The sequence below is a fragment of the Fringilla coelebs genome (assembly GCF_963513975.1).
Source record: "Fringilla coelebs genome assembly, chromosome: 5".
Taxonomy (NCBI): Eukaryota; Metazoa; Chordata; class Aves; order Passeriformes; family Fringillidae; genus Fringilla; species Fringilla coelebs.
Window position 1 is genome coordinate 12,696,970 of NC_140033.1, and position 19,711 is coordinate 12,716,680.

A 19,711-nucleotide genomic window follows, 5' to 3' on the forward strand; every position below is an offset into this window, starting at 1 on the left:
CCAAAAACCAGCTTCATCTAGAGCAGCTATGATGTGGGCAGAAGCAAAAGGAAAGCAGAAGCTTGTCTCTGAGACAGTACAACAGTTAAGCCAGCAGGTAGGAAAAATTATTTTCTACGGTCACAGATGAAGTTGTAGCTCTCCACAGGTGAGCTTGTGGAAATGCTGCACTCTAACCTGCAGCAGACTGTGAAGTGCCAGTTTGGACTCTCACTATATTTTGCTCATCCTCTTGCCTGCAGTTGTGACTCTCCAATGCATAGGACATGGATTTTAATGCTATCAGTGCAAGTATATAGGCATGGACCAAGCAGCAATTTAGGCAAGAAAGTAGAAGACTCTGAGGCAGAAATTTCCCTTATCTATGTATTAAAAGCATCACAATGCATTCACATGAGGAAGAGTAATGTCAAATCAATTAGAGAGGAAATTGGACAGGTTTCTCTGTTTGGCAATCAGAACAGCTGGGAAAATTCACCCGGGCAGAATATAGAATATAGAATATATTATATATATAGAATATAGAAGAACAAGAAGCAAAAGGCAAAATGGCTTTCTGAGAACAAGTACCTCAAATTGGATGATAGTATTTTCATTCACACTCAGGTCCCTTGTGGTAATGGAGTGCTCTCCAACTTCATTTGAAACAAACACCATAGCTGAATCTTCTTCCCTGAAAATCAAGGAGAGGAGTGCTTTAGACTGACTTTACAAAGCCACTTCTTTCTCTTGTATTGCTGAGAGAATCTTACGGAGCTCTTTTCGATGAATATGGGCAATAGAGCCCAATGTTTCCACCAGGATAGAAAAACCAGTTGTCCTCTTTAGGACCAAAGTCAAAGGTATCCAGAAGGATAATGGGATTCTTCAGGTTATTTCCATCAATAATGAAGTCATCAATAATCCAGATTTCTTCTTTTTTGCCTACAAAGAAAATGGAAATATTCCTATTAAGACCTAATACTAATGTTATTAGAGAGCAGAACAGCAGCCAGTATTTATGGATTATGTGAAGAGGAAGATGCTAAAAGTGTGGGATCACTATTTTCACTTTCCATGAAAATAGTTTCCATACTGCTTTCCAGCTTGACCTTATGGAATTAACTTTTATTCCCTAAAATTTATAGAAGTCACAGCAAAACAAAGAGTGAAAAGCAATGGGTGTTGAACAACTATCTTCCATTTAAATCATATTTACTTTGAAATTCTTGTCATTGTCTTCTTCAGTTAAGAATCATCTAAATGGGTGGCTGCTACAGAGTCAAAGCAGCCTGAAAGTGCAATTTCATTCTACAACCTTGCACTCAGCAGCTTGTTTCTGCTTGGGAGGAGTTCTTCCACAGAGAAGGAAATTCTGAAACTCCTTCTCTCCAATGGATTGTGTATTCATATACGTCAGAAAATTGGTATTCTCAAACCAAAGAGGAAGGATTAAATTGACAGATCTTCTGTGTAGCGTTTTTTCATTTATCTAAAAGTGTTTGAGTTCATCAGAGAAAAGTTTAGATAATTGTTTTAAGCATGGCACTCCAGAAGAATGAACTGAAACAGGATTGTCAGGACCAGACTTGAATTTGCTTTTTTTTGTTAGGGGTGTGCTAGGAATTTGCCTACATGGAATAAACTGTTGCTGAATCACCGTGTCTAAATGATTGCTGGAATTCTTTACAGCTGTTAATGTCAGTTTCTGCTTGAAACTGTGCTCAGAGCAACTGTGCTCAGAGAAGAGCTTCCTTCAGCTGGCACATCTCCTGTAATCAGGAGGAATGAACTGTGTTCCTCTTGTGGTTTTCCAGTCCCTTACAATTTAATCAAAAGATTAACTGCTCACATCATACTCTTTCTAAATGGGTTTTTAATGCCTAGTTAATTCTGAGTAAGGTAGGCCCAGTTCCCATTTACACTTGGGACACTTTTGTATAATTGGAGCATCCTAATGGGGCCTCAGTGGGAGTGAGAATCGTGCCCATTAAAAATAATGAGAAGAACCTGAGTGAAGTTAACTTTATTGGTGTTTCTTGATCTCCCACTCCCTGCAGGGCCAAAGCTGATGCTTTTCTGCACACAGTCCAGGGATATCAGGTGAAGGTACTTCACTTTAAAGCATTCAACTGCTTTTTAAAAACAGTAAACATAATCCTGCAGTAATTCCAATTGAAGGAGTCCAAACACCTTGAAGGAGTCCAAACACAAAAGCCCCATGATTTAAGAGTCTCTCTAATTGTTCAGTTCAAGAAATGCACTCTCTTAGAGAGGCTGAGCTGTGCAAGCATGGACCTGGACTCCCAGGGCTGTGTCTTTTCCTCACCATTGTTGTAGGGCTGCCAGAGCCTGAACCGCGTGGCGTTGCTCTGGGCTGCGGAGGGCAGGGGGACGTTGATAAAGAGCACATCTGTGGTCTGGGTGAAGTAAAACTCATCTATCAGGTGCCAGGTGATGCCACCGTTGACAGAATATTGCAGCAGGATGGAATGAGACCTCTCAGGGGTGCCTGGAGCATAAAGGACACGGATTTATGTTCATTGAAACCCGGTAAGTTCAAGTAAGTATAAATGAAATGATGTTGCTCTGACACCCACTACAAAGTATGGGCTTCCTTTAGCAGCAGCTTAAGCTATTGAGATGTTATGTACACATTGTACACACATGACTTTCTGTGCTTTCCCTTGCTTGTTTGTCTGCAAAATGCAAATGAAATAGGGCCTAAGTTTACACTACTGTTCATTATACGTATGACCATAGTTACTTAGGTAAGAAGCTATCTCAGTGTTATACTTTTTGAGATTAGAACACACCAGCTCCTTCTACCACAAACATATTCCAGCAATACAGTATTTATTTGCTTGTTTTGTCCAGCTACAAGACATTATCATCACCATCTGTAGCACCCAAGATAAAGACTCAGTCCCTGTCCTCATAAATTTATGAGTCTGTGGCACTGGGATCGGGATATTCATGCCCAGAAATAAAATAATTGATGGAGAGTGCTGAGGATATTTATTAGCATGTTTTAACAACAACAAAGCAATAATCTGTGCTTTAAACTGGGCCTAAAAGTCAATGGAGCTGACAGTAAAATTTGCATTTTCTAACTACCAGCTCCTCCTGTTTTTTTTTACTTAGAGCTTTAAAGAGTAAAAAACAAAAGCTCTTTACAGCCCTAGTTATTAACACATGCTAATTAGAGCCCAGCACTCATTTTTGATGCTGGTTACTGTACACAAGCTCAGCCCCCAGCCTGTATTTGGCCCGTGCCTAACTTGCTGCTCAGGAATACCAGTGTCCAAGTGATGGCATCTCTGAACTGAGGTCTCACTCAGACAAATTTACACTCTCTGCTCCCTTCATGGTGTGGCACAGTGATGGCATGTCCCCAAAAACTCAGTCAGGAACCAGCAGAAGGAAAGGACTAAGGGACAGCTTCTTCATCCCTGACTTGCTGCATGTTACTGTGCAAGTTTTCCCATGTTTCCCAAGTGAAATGAACCACACTTCCTGAAAGCAAAGTGCCTGGTGCAGATGCTCCTGCTCCCCTCTGCTCAGCATTCATTCATCCACTGGCTGTGGAGCAGAGCAGGGAAGAGCTGTTTGCAGCCAGGAGCTGATTTCAGTTTATCTGTGGCAATTAACAGTAAACAGCACACTGCTTTTAACACTCACAGTTAAAAGGTATGCCCAGCTATATCAATTTGTGTTCAACATTAGGGAGCTTGTTGGGACTAAGTCCTGGATCCAGCAGCAGGGCTAACAAGTAATACAGAGTCAATAAGGAGCTATTTCTCCTGGGGTTTCATGGTCTTACTCCTTGGGGGTCAAGTGTCAAAATCCAGGCTTGAGCCTTTGGCTACTACTGCCTTCAGAGCAATATTTTTACTCACTTTATTTTAAAATATTTTTTTCAATGATCATATGAAGAAATATTACCAAGGCATAATTTTGTAAAAGAAGTCTTCACAAAGAGTTTTCTTATAAACATGAAATATTTGGCATGCTATCATTTTGGGGCATGTTATATTTTTGGCTGTTACAGTTTTCTCTCTTTTTGATAAAGTGCTAAACCCAGCAATAAATAGCGCAATATATATGATTAAATGCCCATTAAAGAAAATCAATAATAATTCAAAAGAGCTATATTTTCACTCATCCATACACAGATTTGGCTAAGACACTTATTTAGGAAGAAAGAGGGGGTTCCAAACTCTTTTCAGGCTGTTGATAAACATTGAGTCAGAGTTCAGTCCCAGAGCACTGAGCTTACCACAGAAACTATGGACATCTTCCTTACACCAGAGTGAGACAAGTTTTTCAACATTCAGAGTTCAGCCTGGAAGTGCCAATTCTATCAGAAAATTTGGGGAAAACTTCTGAAATTGCATGGGAGTGGCTCAAACCTTCAAGCAGTTTAGTGGTTCTCCATCATGTCACTCCAGACTTGAATATAATTATTTTTTAAAGCCAAGGATGGCAGGGCCTTGGAGCAGGGTAAGACTGAATCATTGGCTTAAAAGTCCTTGTACTGGAGGAAGTGTCACAGGGTATTTACAACAATGTGTAAAACTTGTCTTGCAAAGTCTGACGATTCTTTATATCAATTAAATAGAATTATGGAGTTTCAGTTATCTCTAAGTTACCTGCTAGGCAGTCAAATGGTGAGAGATTTTAATGCAGTGGACTGAAGCTAGAAAATGAAAAACACTATAGTTTACTATTAGTCCCTTAAGTAATTTACTGTAGGCACAATTTTATTACATAAAAAAATTGGACAAATAATTTTTTCCCGACATAATGGGAAATCTCTACAAAACCTTGAGCTCTTTTGTTTCTGCTCAAAGACTTTACTAGCTGGGCTATTTTTGGTGATACTACAGTCCACTTTTTCCTTAGGAACAGCACAGACAGCCATGTAGGCTGGGAGCAAGGTAGGGATGATGCAAAATTTTAAACAAGCTCCCATATTATCCACCATAAACTGTTGATCACTACCATACACTGAAGTTGAAAATATCAATCTGTGTTCTTTTCTGTGTTGCTATGTACCAATAAAGCTAGAGAAGCAACAGTAAATCAATGAGGATCTTACCTTTGGCAATAAATTTAAATGAAAACTGCATGTACACTGTATTAGTGCAGTCTAGATCTCTTGACACAAGCATTCTCAGTCCTTCCTGCAGATACAGAATGTGCAATGTGAATATCAGTTCCCATTATTGTGTTCTGCAGCTTATTGTTGCTTGGCTGTTGTCTGCTTCTGCCCGCTGGTGGCAGCGAGAGGGGAAACTCTCTGTACCACACCTTTTCCCAGCAGAAAATGGGGACAGTGACAGCCTTGGTAAGGTGAGCCAAGATGTGACAGAGGTACAACTACATGGCCAGGGACAGGCACAGTTACAGCTCATTCAGTCCATGCTCTGAACCCCTGGGGTGTGACTGGATCTGCCAGCACGGACTTAGACGTGGAGTCCAAGCTGCTGCACTCATTTTTTGTGCAAACTGTACAGTTTGGTTGCCAAGCACCCTAATTTCCAGGCAGGGACAGTCCTCTCTAGGAGTTCTTTTCCATATCTCAAAACACATTTTGTATAAATATCCTCTCCTGGGGCAACCTGTTGACCTGTAAGGAAAGGGAGCACACAGGAAACCTCGCAGGGGTCCTGAGTCCCTGTCCAGCTCAGCTGATGAGCTCGCTGTTGGGTGGATCCTGGGGCCAGAGCCAGCCCCTGCTCTGCAGAGATCTGGCAAAAACCACCTCTGAGAGCTTCCCTCTTTCTCTGACCAATTCCCCCAGGGGAACAATCTGCAGGAACAAGCAATGCAACTTTTAGACAACTCACATCTTGTGATTTGGGATTTAAATAATCTAAAGAGGTTGGACTGGAGTCAAGTTTTGCAAATAAATACTTCAAAGAATTAATTTGTACACAAAACATTATTTAACTTCTTTTTTGGGGGGCATCTGAGTTCACAGTGTCAAATGAAAACTTGTGTGAGCTGAGAATTTGTATGCTTGTGAACAAGCACATTCATTTTGTTAAGAACAGAAAAATTCAGAAAATATACTTCCTGGCCTTTTGAAATCTGCTGTCAACAAAAATAAGTCTTTAAAGAACTAGAAGACATAAAAAATATAGAATTGAGTAAAATACAGGCAAACTACATAAACATAGATTACACAGACTACAGCCCTGACTAATTTGTATTATTCAAAATACTAAAAAGCCAGTCAGGATACTTCAAGATGATTGTAATGTGAACCATATTTCCAAATCGTTCACCTCAAGAATCTCATTCTTTTTCTCTGGTGGTCAAGGAGGAGTTTATACCACAAACAAAATAATACACAACCAAGAGATGAAACCCATTTGTTCATTAAAAAAACAACTGTGGAAAACATGGTGCATGTTTAGGGTAGGAAAAGACAAAAAAAAGAAAATGTCAAATTCTAGGCAAAAGACTTCAATATAAACGTATGGGGCTAACAAGAGAAAATTTACTTTCTATTTTTTGTTTTACCAGTTTTCATTAATTTTTTTTTTCAATGTAAGTAATTTCTGACCCCTTTGAAAATGAGAGCTGTTCCAGACTTGATGGTGTCACCATTCAGGTTTCCCCTCTCAGCACCATAGACTTCAGGCCAAAGGTCTGGATGCAAGTTACCATTGAAATCATCCTTCAGGACAGATGGCAGAGGAAGGACAGGGACACAGTAAGGACCTCCAAACCCTCTGTCACACCTAGCAACACATTGGGAAGAAAAGATATTATCCATCTGGCCTGGATAAAACACATCCTCTCTGTGAAGCAGATCAAGCAGTTCTGTACTCACATGCAGTGGCCTGAATCACAGATGCCGTGCCCTGAGCACATCCAGGGGCATCCTGTAGCCAGGACCACATTATCAATGGCCCAAGAGTCTACTCCAGAGGCATAGTTGTACTGAATCCATCTGAAACGTGTTCTGGGAGAGCTGTTAAGAACAAAGGAAATGTAGTTCAGGATTCAAAATTCTGATCCACAAAAATCCACTGAAGAAAATCCCACAGACTTCCAATGAAAAGCAGATTAATAAGCATGGCCCACTTATTTTGAAAAGATTCATATTCTAACTGGAAGTTTAAAACTGGAAGTTTAAACTGGAAACTGGGAGTTTAAATTTCTCAGGTTAGTCTTTTAGGCAAAATTCCAGCATATTCTAAAGAAAGATGCCCAAAGTGATGACCAAGAAAGAACACTGCTGATCAACTAAGTGGTTGAGCAGAAATTAGTAGTTCCATTAGCATTTGACAGCTCCATGTGTTGCTAGCAGAATGGAAACAATAAAATTGCATCTGTAAGGTAAGAAGTTATAAAAGTTCATTTATACTAAGTGTTGTGTAAAGAGAAAAACAATGGTTATAGATGTTCATATATATATATGTATATATAACAATGTATGAATATATATGTACAAGTATGCACATGCATACACACTGCTGTCACTGCTGACTGCCCTGTTATCCTCAAATGAGGAAAGGGTTTTGGAGAAAAAACATTCTTTGGAAGATGATGTATGGCCCTCTGGAGTGAGCTGTGGAATTGGAAACCAAGATGTGGACTCCAGGCCCAGTTCATTGGCTGTGTGTCCATTTTTACCACTGGGTGTATTTTCTGGGTGATGAAATGTACAGAGGTAATGTGTGGGGTGCTCTGAAGAATTACAGAACTACTCAGAACAATGGTAAGCAGTGTCATCATTACCTGTCATTCCTAAATTAGAGCATGGTTTTATTTAGAGAGATGGATGCCAGCACATCTGCCACGTCCATTTACAGCCCTGTGAAATCCTGAGGAGTTTGGCAGAACTCTCCTCTTGGTCAGAAGGGTGAAGGTGGCACATCCAGTGACATGTTCTGACTTGCTCAGTGCTGTGACTAACATGCTGGAATGTTGGGTGACAACTTAATGTGCAATAACAGAAAACACTAATGTAGGAAAGGATGGATCAGGGTATTTATTCTTGCTTCTTATTGCATAAATGTTAGAAAAGCTGGTTTAGCATTCTTGTTCTTACTGTCAGAAATTATAGGCAAGACTTAAGAATTCATTCATCAATGTTGTAACTTCCTTAAGTCCCTACTCTTCACATTATAGCTGATGAAATATTTTGAAGTGAAATTTAACATTCTGGTGGCGTGACAACACACATTTAAAAATTTAAAAGACATGCAGAACATTCCCAAGCTGGAGGATGTTTGTTCTAATTAGATCAGCAAAATCTTTGTCATGCTAAATAGCCAGAAGAGCAGTGCTCACTTGGTTGAGGGTGGGAGGTAGACAGTAACTCTCTTCCAGTTTTGGAATCTTTCTGAAGTGTAGATGGAGCTCTCGGTGTACTGCTGACAGCCGATGGTTGGGGGGACACACTCCTCTGTCACCAGGTGCCAGTCCCTCCCGTTGTTCAGGGAGTACTGCAGGTGAACGCTGTGAGCATTGCTGTATGGCTTGCTGCAACCCATGCTCAGCTCAAACTGCAAGAATGTGGAGGCTGATACGTGGAAGTCCCAAGTCTCAGCATAACGAGGTTTTCCTGAGCGAAGAGAGAAAAACAACAAATACAACAATAACAACAAATACAACAATAACAACAAATACAACAATAACAACAAAGTGTACCTTCAGCATATGCTTTCAATGCTGCCATTCAAATTCGATACTTCTATCTTCACCTTTTTCCAGCCTTCTCTTCCCTACAGATTACTAAATACCTGGATTTGTCTATACCTCCCATCTTGCAAAACTTGATCTTTATGTAATTTATGAAATACAAAATGTTTGATGACACATACCAATGTTTTCACTGAACATCAGAGCTGTATCCATAGACAGGCAGTCAATGTCTACTTGACCTCCTTGTATTCTGTACCAGCTTGCTTGTAAGTCCACAGTTCCATCAAATTTATCCTGGAAGCCGGTCTGAGAGCTGTCATTCATCCCTATGAGCACATCGTCCAAAGCCCACTGAGCTGAATGCTTCCCTACAAAAGCCAGAGCAGACAGGTTAGTGGAGTCCCTGTAAGCTGTTTTTAATGCCCATATGCTGTGTTCACTTAGTGAGCAGTGCTCAATCACACAGACTGAGTGCTGTTAAACAAGGCTAAAACATTGCTCAAGGATGTACCTGGACACTGCAGCATGTTTCTGTTACAGATAAACACAGGTATTTCCCTCTTCATTTCTTTAGCTTCAGTGCCTTTGCCATCAAGCCTCTGTTTGGATGAGATACTCCCTGAGCCCCTAGATTGGGGATTTTCATTTTATGGGTCACAACCTTCCTGCTATTCCCCACAGCTAAATTGGAAAGGCCTCTGTCTAGTTCCCAAAATAGCTTTTGTATGAAAGCAAATAGAAGATGAAGGGAAATGCTGAAGGCTCTACATGTAGATAATATTTAGAGAAGTGCTGTTCTCCTTCCTGGAAATCTCTCTCCTCTGGCTCTCCAGCCTACAGGCCTTTCACTTTCATCATATCCAGCCCACTTTGGCCTTCATTTCAATTCACCTTTCTACTGGCATGCTGGAAAGAACCTCTTCCTGCACAATTGCTGCCCTCCCAGGAGAGCAAGGAAAGCCTTTACAATAAATTGTGAGCTTGCAGCAGCGTGCCAGGACTTTTGCCTTGCCCCCAAGAGGAACGTGGGTCGTGGCTGATGGGGCCACTCTGCACTGAGGAATGGCAGACAGGGGATAGTCCATGAAGGAAATAACATCTCTGACCAGAAGTGGTTCTCACCTGCAGGTGCTGGTGTGGAAGGTGATATTTCAACTTCCAGCCATAAAACCTTTCTTATACTGGGAGCCACAGGGCTGATATCAGTGGTCTTAAGAGTGGTGACCCTCAGGAGGGACAGATGTCATCCAGGTGCCACCAAGGCAAGTAGAGGAAGCAACAGGTTGGACATTGCACCACATATCAATGCAAATGATCATCACAGAATGATGGTCTGTGGTGCACCAGCCATTGCTTAGCACTTTTAACTAAAGGAACTGTCATCCTAGCTAAATCACATCCCTCTTGTCTTCTCTATTCTCTTACCTAGTGAGGACAATTAAGTCCAGAACATACAAGAAAATGTATGAATAAAATCAGCCATCAAAATGATAAATGATGTCTAAGAAGCTGCATACCATAATTACCTGAATGCAAGCTATGTGCTTTGCTCCCCAAGGAATTGCTGTTGAAATGTACTTTGCTATATTTCTGAATATTGCCTTATATTTCCTGCAGATCCAGGAGCTGCTGCAAAGGTAAGACTTAATCAGGACCCTTTGAGTGGTGGAAATGTGCCCCCATGTGAGGTGGGAGCTCTCACAGTAGCTGTAGGAATCAGTCAGCACCAGGCTTTAACTTTCAGTTGAGGGTGTGGGAAGTGGCTGAGTGGTTTTACATTCTCTCCCTCCCAGCAGGGGAACTGGGCTCCTGGACACTAGAATTGGTGGGAGGAGGGGGTCCTGTTCTGGAATGTGGAGATATTAAAAGAGTAAGATGGGAGCCACCAGGTAGGCAGATTCAAGGCCAAGTTATGCCTACACTTCCAAAGCAGAGAAAAAAATGAGACAAAGAGTGTTAGCCATTTGGTATCCCAGGTCACTGTATACTCAGATAAAAACTTTAATCTTATTTAGGCTTTTATTTTTTTAATGTAATTTTTCTTCCTCCTCCCTCCTGTCATCTCAGCATCTTTGGTTTAAACTTAGCTCTTAAACAATTTTACTCTTAAGCCCACTCATCAGTTTGGTGCTATAAAAGAAAACCATGGCCATAGTGTGACTCAGGAAAGCCCAAACATGCTCTTACAACATTCCACTGTTCAAAACACTGTGTTTTTCACGAGCTGAGGTTTCTGCCCAACATGTCTACACTGAGTAGCACTGACATGTGGGTTGTGTAAAGCTGCTCCATGAGTTTTTAGGCTGTCCTGGCTTACCATGCTGTGGCTGCCACCAGCGGAAGGCTGTGGCAGGGGTCTTGGCCTCCCGGGGTAGGTCTATGGAGACCACCTGGGGCTCCAGGTACGACATGAAGTCCAGCTCCCGCAGCAAACTCCAGGTGATGCCGTTGTCATTCGTGTACTGAACAACAAGTCCTGGATTTAAAAGGAGCAAGAGCAGTTGGTGAGACTGTGCAGAGCAAAGAGGGGCAGTTCACTCTTGCTCTGGAGCTGCCACCTCCCACCTGGCACCCAGGCATGTGACGTGTGCCCCACCCTTTAGGCAACTCCTGGTCCAGGAGCTTTTTGTGCACCAAGTCCTGCTGCAAAGGTCTCTCTGGTCGGGATGACTCCCGAGGTGCTAGAAAGGCTTTTTTTTTCCCAGCCCCACAACAGAAGAAGCAGTAGAGATTTGTCAGTTCTGCTTTTCAAGGTTGTTTATTTTCTCTTATCTGTTACATTCTTTCTCTGACCTGCTGAGAGCTGTCCAGCAGGTCGGGTTGTGGCACACTGCCTGCCCTTGGGGCGGTGTTACCTTTTTATACTACGAACTACATATACTTTATTTACAATAATTTTCCAATACCTATCCCCTATGTTAGACTGTCTGTCTCTACTCTGAACCAATCAAAAAGTGCCAGTATGCCAGCAGAAGACTGAGGACAAGAAGAAGGAGAAGAAGGACAGGACACACCCAGATTACTCCATCTTGCCTCTTTAACCCCCATCCTAAAACCCCAATTCTACTTTTTCACCCTGTGACAAATTAACTATTATTCTACTCAAACTCTTGTGGCTTGTAAATCTTCACACAAAGTTGGTAATTTTTTCCATGGACTAAAATTGAAGGCACAGGTGTTTTTGACTTTGTGCCAAGGTCTCTGGGCCCCTTGCCACGGTCTTGAATCACCCAGGGCAGACAGAGGAATGTCCTGGGTCCCGACACAAAGGTGACCTGGGTCACATGCCATCTTCACTATTTTCACTAAACTCAAAGGATCAAATCTTTTACACCCTCAGGGAAACTAATGATCATACCACAGAAATGATAGGAACAATGTGATTTCCTTTAACACAGTATTTATTTCATGTTGGGTATCCTTGCAGTTTGTGTGAAAGATTAAGTTATAATTCTGATAGCTGGGATATCAATCTTCCTGCTATGTATGCAAACTCACAGCATCCTTGGAAATTAATTATCCTAATATTTAGAAAATTTAAGATAATCTTTGTATCATGCGCACAGTATAGCAAATACTAGGACACAACAGAAGTGCATCAGAGCTCATCAAAACCAATAATACAAGAAAGAAGCCCCTTTATATATATTTCTTCTCTTAAAACTCTTTTATATTGATGTATGTTCAAAGATCACAGATTTTTTTTGATGTCTCATATTGGTGCAAATGAGTGGAGAATCAAACCCTTGTGTAATCTCTGCTGCAAATTGACAGCTTTCCTCAGTGAGTGAGTCAATGTAAATGCCAAATATCAGGAAACAATCCACTGATGTTAAATGCTTTATACTGAGAGGAAAATTAAATTTTCTTATCTTTCATGTCAGTGGTCTCACTTCATGCAACTACACTACTTTACGTGGGAATCTGCTCCCAGAATGCTGATCCTTCCCAAACACAAATATCGGTCCTCTACCGCAGTAACTTTAAGCACGTGGATCAAATAAGAGAGGAGACATCTGGGAGAGATTAATTTATTCAGACTAAATAAATTTTCAGCTGCAACTTTACAATCTTGTGTTTTGGGTAAATCATGCATAAGCTTGCTTTGGAAGGCAATTTTTTATTAGACCCACTGGTGTAGTTAAGATGAACAAGTTCTCAGGTACACAACTCTTCTTCAGGTCAGAAATGGAGCTTGCCCACTTTATCCTGAACTTGAATTTCATTCCTTTTATTTCACACCTTATGAAAAGTCCTGTGGACTCATAAATGTACCTGTTTTCCAACACTATCAAATAGTTTAATACAAGCTATTACACCTTGCTTTGGAAATGTTGTCTTTCATGGACCATCACAGCTCCCACAGTTACTCCTACAGATGGATCATCAGTAGGTTTGGTGTAACTAATTACAACTAGAAAAGTCCATCAAAAGCAAATAGCTTTCTTCAGAATTCATGAAAACTGAGGAGGTAATTTATTTATGTTAAAAAAAATCTTATTGATTTTGTAAAGGCAGCAAAAGGCAAAAACACTGAAGAAGATGCAAAATGTAAAAGGCTTATAATAAAGAAAATGGGCTTTACCTTCATTCCTGGCTCTTGGTCTGTTGCAGGAGTTACCAACACTCTTGCTTCCAAGTTGTACATAAAATTGAACTAGCCTTTAGAAAAAACACAGGATAAAAAAGAAATGTAATCATCTTCTGATAGCACAAGATCAGTCAGGATAATTTGCAGCTCTTAGCTAATGGCATTTTCAGTTAGGTCCCTATTCCAGGCTTATTGATAAGGCAAAATTCCCAGAGAAACCAAACATGGGCATGGTATGTACTGAAAGACCCAAGACAGAAGAAAGTGATGTGGTTTATTAATCTTGTGCCTAATAAATGTTTCTGAGTGAGTGTGAGAAGTTAGCAGTTCCATCTCATACAAAAGTTGCAAAACATCCATAGCAGGCTAAGCTGTTCTTTACATCAGATCTTACCTTGGCCTATTGTAACCAGAAGTTAGGTGAAGCTTTAAAATACAGCATTAGAGTTGTAATAAAATTATTATATCCTCCTTAATCACCAATCCTTAAATTCTTGATCTAAACAGTTTTCAGTGTAGTGAGTTCACTGAACATTTTGTGAAGTAAAACCTTTGATTTTGAATGTATACATTATGATTTCATTGAATATTCTCTTGTTTTCATATCATGAAGTAGTGAAGAAAAATGTTCCTGAGCTGCTTTTCTCACTACCTGCCCTGTAGTCCGTGCTTTTCTCACTTCCCTACCTTCTCTTATTCCTTTCTACTGTAAACCATGGCAACCATTGCATCTGAGTCTCTGCATGAACACATTTCCATGTCTTCAGTTTTTCCCAAAACTACTTTCTGCAACCCTTCTAATGCCACAAAACTCCTTGAGACAGGATTGTTGGTTTTATTGACAGAACTCGGTTAGTCTGGGACATCCCTGTTTAGTGATATTTGAATTAAATACTATTCCATCCTTGTGCTCCAAAATATTTTTAGGTTGTTTTTTGTTTTTTTAATGCCACAGTATCCCTGCTGAGCTTGTGGTTATTATTGTGACTCTGTGGCTTTAGAGTAGTTTACATTTTCTCCTAGATACACCATACAGTGCTATAGAACAACAATTAATTTCAACTCATGTCCTGCTGCTCACTCCCCAAATTTCACTGCATGTCTCAGGCATTAATCTGAGGCTTACTAGGTCATAACTAAGGTAAAGAGCATTGAGATGACTCAGGATGCCATCACCCCCTAATCTACACATTCTTCACAGGATGTCTCCATTGCACACCAAAAGCAGCACCTGAGCAGAGCAGAGAAACTGGACTCAACCCCACAATGGGATTTTGCATGCTGAAAGTTGGCAATGCCATTCTCCTCCTTGCTTCCTGGCCAAGTTTTAAACTAGGATGATAGAAAATCATGCCTCGTCAATTCTATTGACAGAGATAAAGTCTTTATTTAAAACATAAATTTTGAGGTGCATTTTTGCCACTCAAATAATTCTCCCCAAGGATAACTCTTTTTGCTTTAGATGATTTTGTTCTAATTTGTAGTAATTTTGGTAAAACCACAGACAAGCTGCATCACTACAGCCAGAGCCAGTAAAATGCAGACAGGACTCCAGTTTCCCTCGCCCACTGTTACATACACAATATCATAATCATCCTATAAATCCAGCTGCATTCCAGCTCTGTTACCAAAATCTGTGTCTACTGTCTGAGATGTTTTGTATACCCATAGGGTCTAGGACAAGGCAGAACATCCTCATCAATCTCATTGCTAAGATAACCCCACAGACAGCTCTAGACAGTCAGGCTCACAGTACCACACCATTTAGCCTGGTAAGTTCTATTTGTTTGCTGCAGCTCTGTTGTTGGAGACGGTATTCAGGCAGTAAAATTCGAGACAGAAGCATCAGAGGTGAATAGATTTACAGTCCCGTGACAAATTCTTTTATTCTTGCCAAACGCGAAGATCGTTAAAAAGCAAAACCAAAGAGCAAAAAACCCTTTCTGCAGAAGGGTGAATCAGCCCATCTGATCTCTGTGTCTGACCCAGAACAGCTCCCTGAGATGGTTGCACAATCATTAGCAATGGAGTCTGTAAAGCAGATGGGAGCCAAGTCAGCTAACAAGCCAGATGTCACCACTTGGAAAAAATATATGTATATTCCATGGTTTTTATCTAGATGCCAGGTAGGCACTGTGTGCAAATGCTCCCACTGAACAGATAGTTAAGGGTGTCATAAGGGACAGGCCATCAAAATGGGAGGCAGCAGCTCATCAGCAACCGAAATGCATCCATGTATCACACTGGCAGTCAGAGGGGAGGAAATACTGCTGCTGAAATTGTGCCCTTGGTGTGTTGGGCCATGCAATAGGGAAGGAATGGAGAGGCTCTAGAGGGTTTCTGAAGTGTAGGGCAAAAAAAATTTGTCTGGGTGGCATGAACTTTGACATTTACAGCTCTCTTAGTGCTATGTGACATTCTCCCAATATCTGGGAAAAAAAGGTGTAGTCAATCATATGAAGGAATAAGGAGGCAATAGGACAAAGCTAAGATTACAAGACCACTTATGGTATATACTAAAATTTGAGCCATTTTTTATTGGCTCCCAGGCACAAGCTTTAGTTTGAAATGCTCTTAGTGTGACACCTGGGTGAGGTGGAGCCCTGTTGGGCTGCTCCCCTGAGCAGCACCCCACACCTCAGGCTGGCAAATCTCAACCCCATGGACCATGCTGTGCTAGGGAGAGAAGGGTGAAAGGGAAAGGGTCTCTGTACTTAAAAAAGGGGGGAAAAAAGTCTGTATATTCCTTACATAAAATTTACACTTCACATTCAAAAAGCTGTAACTGATGATATGGAACATGCATAGGTAGATCTGCAGGAATTCAGAATGAAAGTAAAAATTTAGTGTCCTGCAATATTTGTCAATTTTTCTATCAGGCTCTTCCATGCATGATTAACAAAACAAGATCTTAAAAGGCCTGGGAAAACACTATTAACATGAAAAATAAGCAGCTTAAAAATCTACTGCAGGAGTTTCAGCCTTCCTATTCACAACCCTCAATCCACATATCTAACAGTATGTCTTTCAAGGCATGTTTTCCTGCTGTTTACTCAGTCACCAAAACCCCCCAATCAAAAAACCCTTGCAAAAATAAAAGATAACTGTGCAGGGGCTAAGATGATGCCTAATAAGATAACTGAATTCTATGCAAGGCATTACTGAATGCAAAAAGTAATACCAACATGGGAAAAGTACTTCCCTTTAATCTCCCCTTTCAAGTGACATTAATTTTAGCTCCAATCATGAAAAAAATTTCTAGGCTGAGGAATTATTTTCTTTTTAGTGTATGGGCCTTTCAGTTAACCCTTCACACTCTCACAAACATCATGTCCCTTTGCTTCTGGAAAAAAAGACAGAGCTAATGTTACAGATGGCCTCAAACATTGAAGTGGGATGCATCTGTTCAGAGCAAGGTGTCTGAAGCTGAAGGTCTAAGTTATACATGAGCCACACAGGCTGTCTTACAGCTAATGAAAGAAAGAAATAGGTGCTTGCAGATGACAAAGCACTGGCCTCTGCCAGCTGCTCTTTTAGGATGAGTTGTGTTGCCCTTTTGAAGCAGCTATTCTCTCCTCTGAACACAAAAGCAGCCTGGGGTAATTGCTGTAGTCTAAAAAGTCCATGTTCTGGTCAAGCAGCATCAGGTGGCTACTACCTTTGAGCACACACTGAAAAAAGCAAAAAATCCACGTTAGTCCCATTTGTGTTTGAGATGACCACTATGTTCTGTCTAGCAAACAGCCCAGGGGTGGGGTTTCCAGCTTGAATCGTTCAAGGGAGTTAACCTGCTCACTGTGATGCTTCAAAAAAAAGAAAAAAGCTATTTTATTTTGACATAGCAATCAGTTCCAGCAGGAGAGCAGCTCACACTATGAGTACATGGTCAGAAGAGAGATTGTAGTTGCTCTTACCAAGTGTTTCTCTGGCCATTTATGTTTTTGAGACAGATTTAAGACATAAGATAGCCATATTCTTGTGCAAAACAGAAGGAGTGGTATATTAAAAACATCAAGAAAGAGCATTGCTCAGAATTTTAAAATGTCTTTTGGCTTTTAAAATGGGTCAAACTTTGCAAAAATGGAAAGCTATAAATATGAATATCTGGCATTGAAAGTGATTTCAAAGTAATTGTAAAACTAAAGGGATTACTTTGCTTTAAAAAAGATTTCTTCATGAAAAAAGGAATAACTCAAAAATAGAGTTTTGAATACAGACTTCTTGAGGAAGTAGTCTAGACTGCTTCCATTATATTGTTTCCCTGGATGAATAACACAGGATTTGAAGACAGTAGAATAGAAGTGCTCACATCTTCCCAGAGTTCCAGGGCAAACATGTACTTGTACAAAGCATATCTGGCAAACAATTAATTAGTTTAATTAATAACTAATTTACATAATTCTATAACTATGACATGTACTTGTCAGGCATGCAGGGGACAGAAGAAAGATGGCTGGTGCAGTGCTGTGCAGTACCAGGGAGCAGCTGAGGACTCCCCCAAACCAGCAGCCCCCACACTGCAGAGCCCTGTTTGCCTGAGCTGGAGTGATCACAGTAACCTCTGGCCAGTCTTTGCTAAGTGATCCCACAAATTCAATAATGGAGCAAATCATGGCATTATTACTCTCAGAGCAGTATTTGTCAGGAGAAATATATTTTATTAAGCTAGCTGCCAAAATTGTAGAGTGCTGAAGGTTTCAGGTGCCTAATCTCTCATGAGACTGGACAAAGCTGCAGCAAACTCCAAGCTAAATAGTGGTTAGAATTAACAGCCCTTTGTTCATCCTAATTACATTAATCAGCGAGGCAATTTGAGAGAAGAGGATAATTGCTACCAATGTAGCAGGATTCAGTACCAGCAGGGAGAGAGGTGAAGGCTGGTTAGCCTCTTGGCTAAGCAGAAACAATTCACATTCCATTCCTTTGCACTTCTGACAAGTGGAGTAATTCACAACATCTGGCAAGCAAACAACAGCTCCTTGCTATGCCATCCCATGCCTGCAATTCAACACAGTCAGAGGAAAAGGAGCTTTTCTCTCCAGCTAAGGGCAGAGTCTTAGGTTTTGAGCATTCTCAAGACCATATCTTCTGCCTTAGAATACAGTGCAAACTATCTTCTCAGAAAGATAGCGAGTTAATATTTTATTTTAAGCTACTATTCCACTGTCTCTAAGCTAAGTATTCTCTTTCAAAAAAGGGAAATAGTACACCAGAATGAACAAAAAAGTATTTTTTCTATCTTTCAGAGGTCTTGTAAAAATTATCACTACCATAAAAACCACATTTCCCACCTTCTCATATCCACACTGGCAACAGGGCAGAACAGAGAACATGAATGCACAGGTAATTTTGAGAAGCAGCCCTGAGCACTGACCTGATATTTGTGGTGTCCAGGGGAACAGTCCTGGCCTCCCTTTTGCCAGGTCCATTGAAGTACAGAGATTTTCCATCGCTGAGCACACCACAGCCTGTCCCAACCTGACCTCCTGTTATCTTGTACCAGAGAGGGCTTAGCTTCCTCTCAAACCTGTCGAACATCTCACTGTGATTAGGCACATTAGACACACAGGTTCCGTGTGATGCTTCAAGAAAAAAAGAAAAAGAGGGAGATGCTTTGGTGAAACTGTGTTGGACAGAGTAAGGGTCAGATACAGTACACTGGCACACAGTTCTGTTGCATCTATCTGTGACAAAGCACCAGGCTTTTCTAAGAAAATGCCCTGATGACTGGACTGTACCATTTTAAACCCACTTTACAAATTTCTGTAGGAAGAATAAGCCCTCTTCCTCTAAACTCTAAGATGGCTTATTTCACTAGGTGAAAAACAGCCAAGCTTTATGTTGATAAGGCATTTTTTGCAAACAGAAAAATATTATCCTTCTATTTAATTTTAAACAAATTGAACAAAAGATGTTGGCTTACTGCTTTGTTGGTTGAGGGTTGAAAAGACTGCCGTGTGCAACCGGTTGTGTCAATCTTTTTTTTTCACAGGGTTTGCATTTTGGGTTTTTTCCTATTTCAGCATAAAAGCCCCTAAAACCACAAGTGAGCAGAATTTTCCCCAGAAGGGCTTGTCAGAACATATGTTCCCTCCTGGTCCCATGCCATCTGATGGCCAGGGGACTCAAAAATGGCAACAATTCTTTTGAAGATGATCCAAAGGCTTTTAAGCAGACTTTTCAGTTTATAATATTTTATTTTGTTTTCTCTTTTATTGCTAGTCCCTTCCCATTCATACAGATGGTGATATTCAAAGATTGTGGTTGCCAGAAACATCAACGGTGTCCGCTGCCTTCAGCTGCTCTGCTTTGCCTGTGCCGAATTTAATTTAACAAAACAAGAAAGATTCCTCTTGGCAGCCCATGCGATATATGTCATCATATATTTTTCCGGAATATTGGAGAGGAAAAACAAGCTGTCGGGTTCCCAGGTTTAACTCAGGCAGTGCTGGGTGTAATCCCCCCAGGGAGGGCTGT

The 19,711-nt window shown here is 40.8% G+C and overlaps 1 protein-coding gene across 1 annotated transcript in view; it reads right to left on the reverse strand.

Moving 5' to 3' along the window:
• The window catches only part of RELN (reelin), a gene marked incomplete at its 5' end in the record, with an annotated part of 284,100 nt that overhangs the window by 43,576 nt on the left and 220,813 nt on the right, over positions 1-19,711 (reverse strand). The window contains 11 exons of the mRNA XM_084206102.1: positions 571-673; positions 753-924; positions 2,309-2,491; positions 5,081-5,165; positions 6,554-6,731; positions 6,824-6,964; positions 8,290-8,563; positions 8,823-9,011; positions 10,961-11,119; positions 13,229-13,305; positions 18,609-18,816. Of these exons, the coding sequence (XP_084062228.1) occupies positions 571-673; positions 753-924; positions 2,309-2,491; positions 5,081-5,165; positions 6,554-6,731; positions 6,824-6,964; positions 8,290-8,563; positions 8,823-9,011; positions 10,961-11,119; positions 13,229-13,305; positions 18,609-18,816 (1,769 nt within the window). The remainder of the gene's footprint in view (positions 1-570; positions 674-752; positions 925-2,308; positions 2,492-5,080; positions 5,166-6,553; positions 6,732-6,823; positions 6,965-8,289; positions 8,564-8,822; positions 9,012-10,960; positions 11,120-13,228; positions 13,306-18,608; positions 18,817-19,711) is intronic.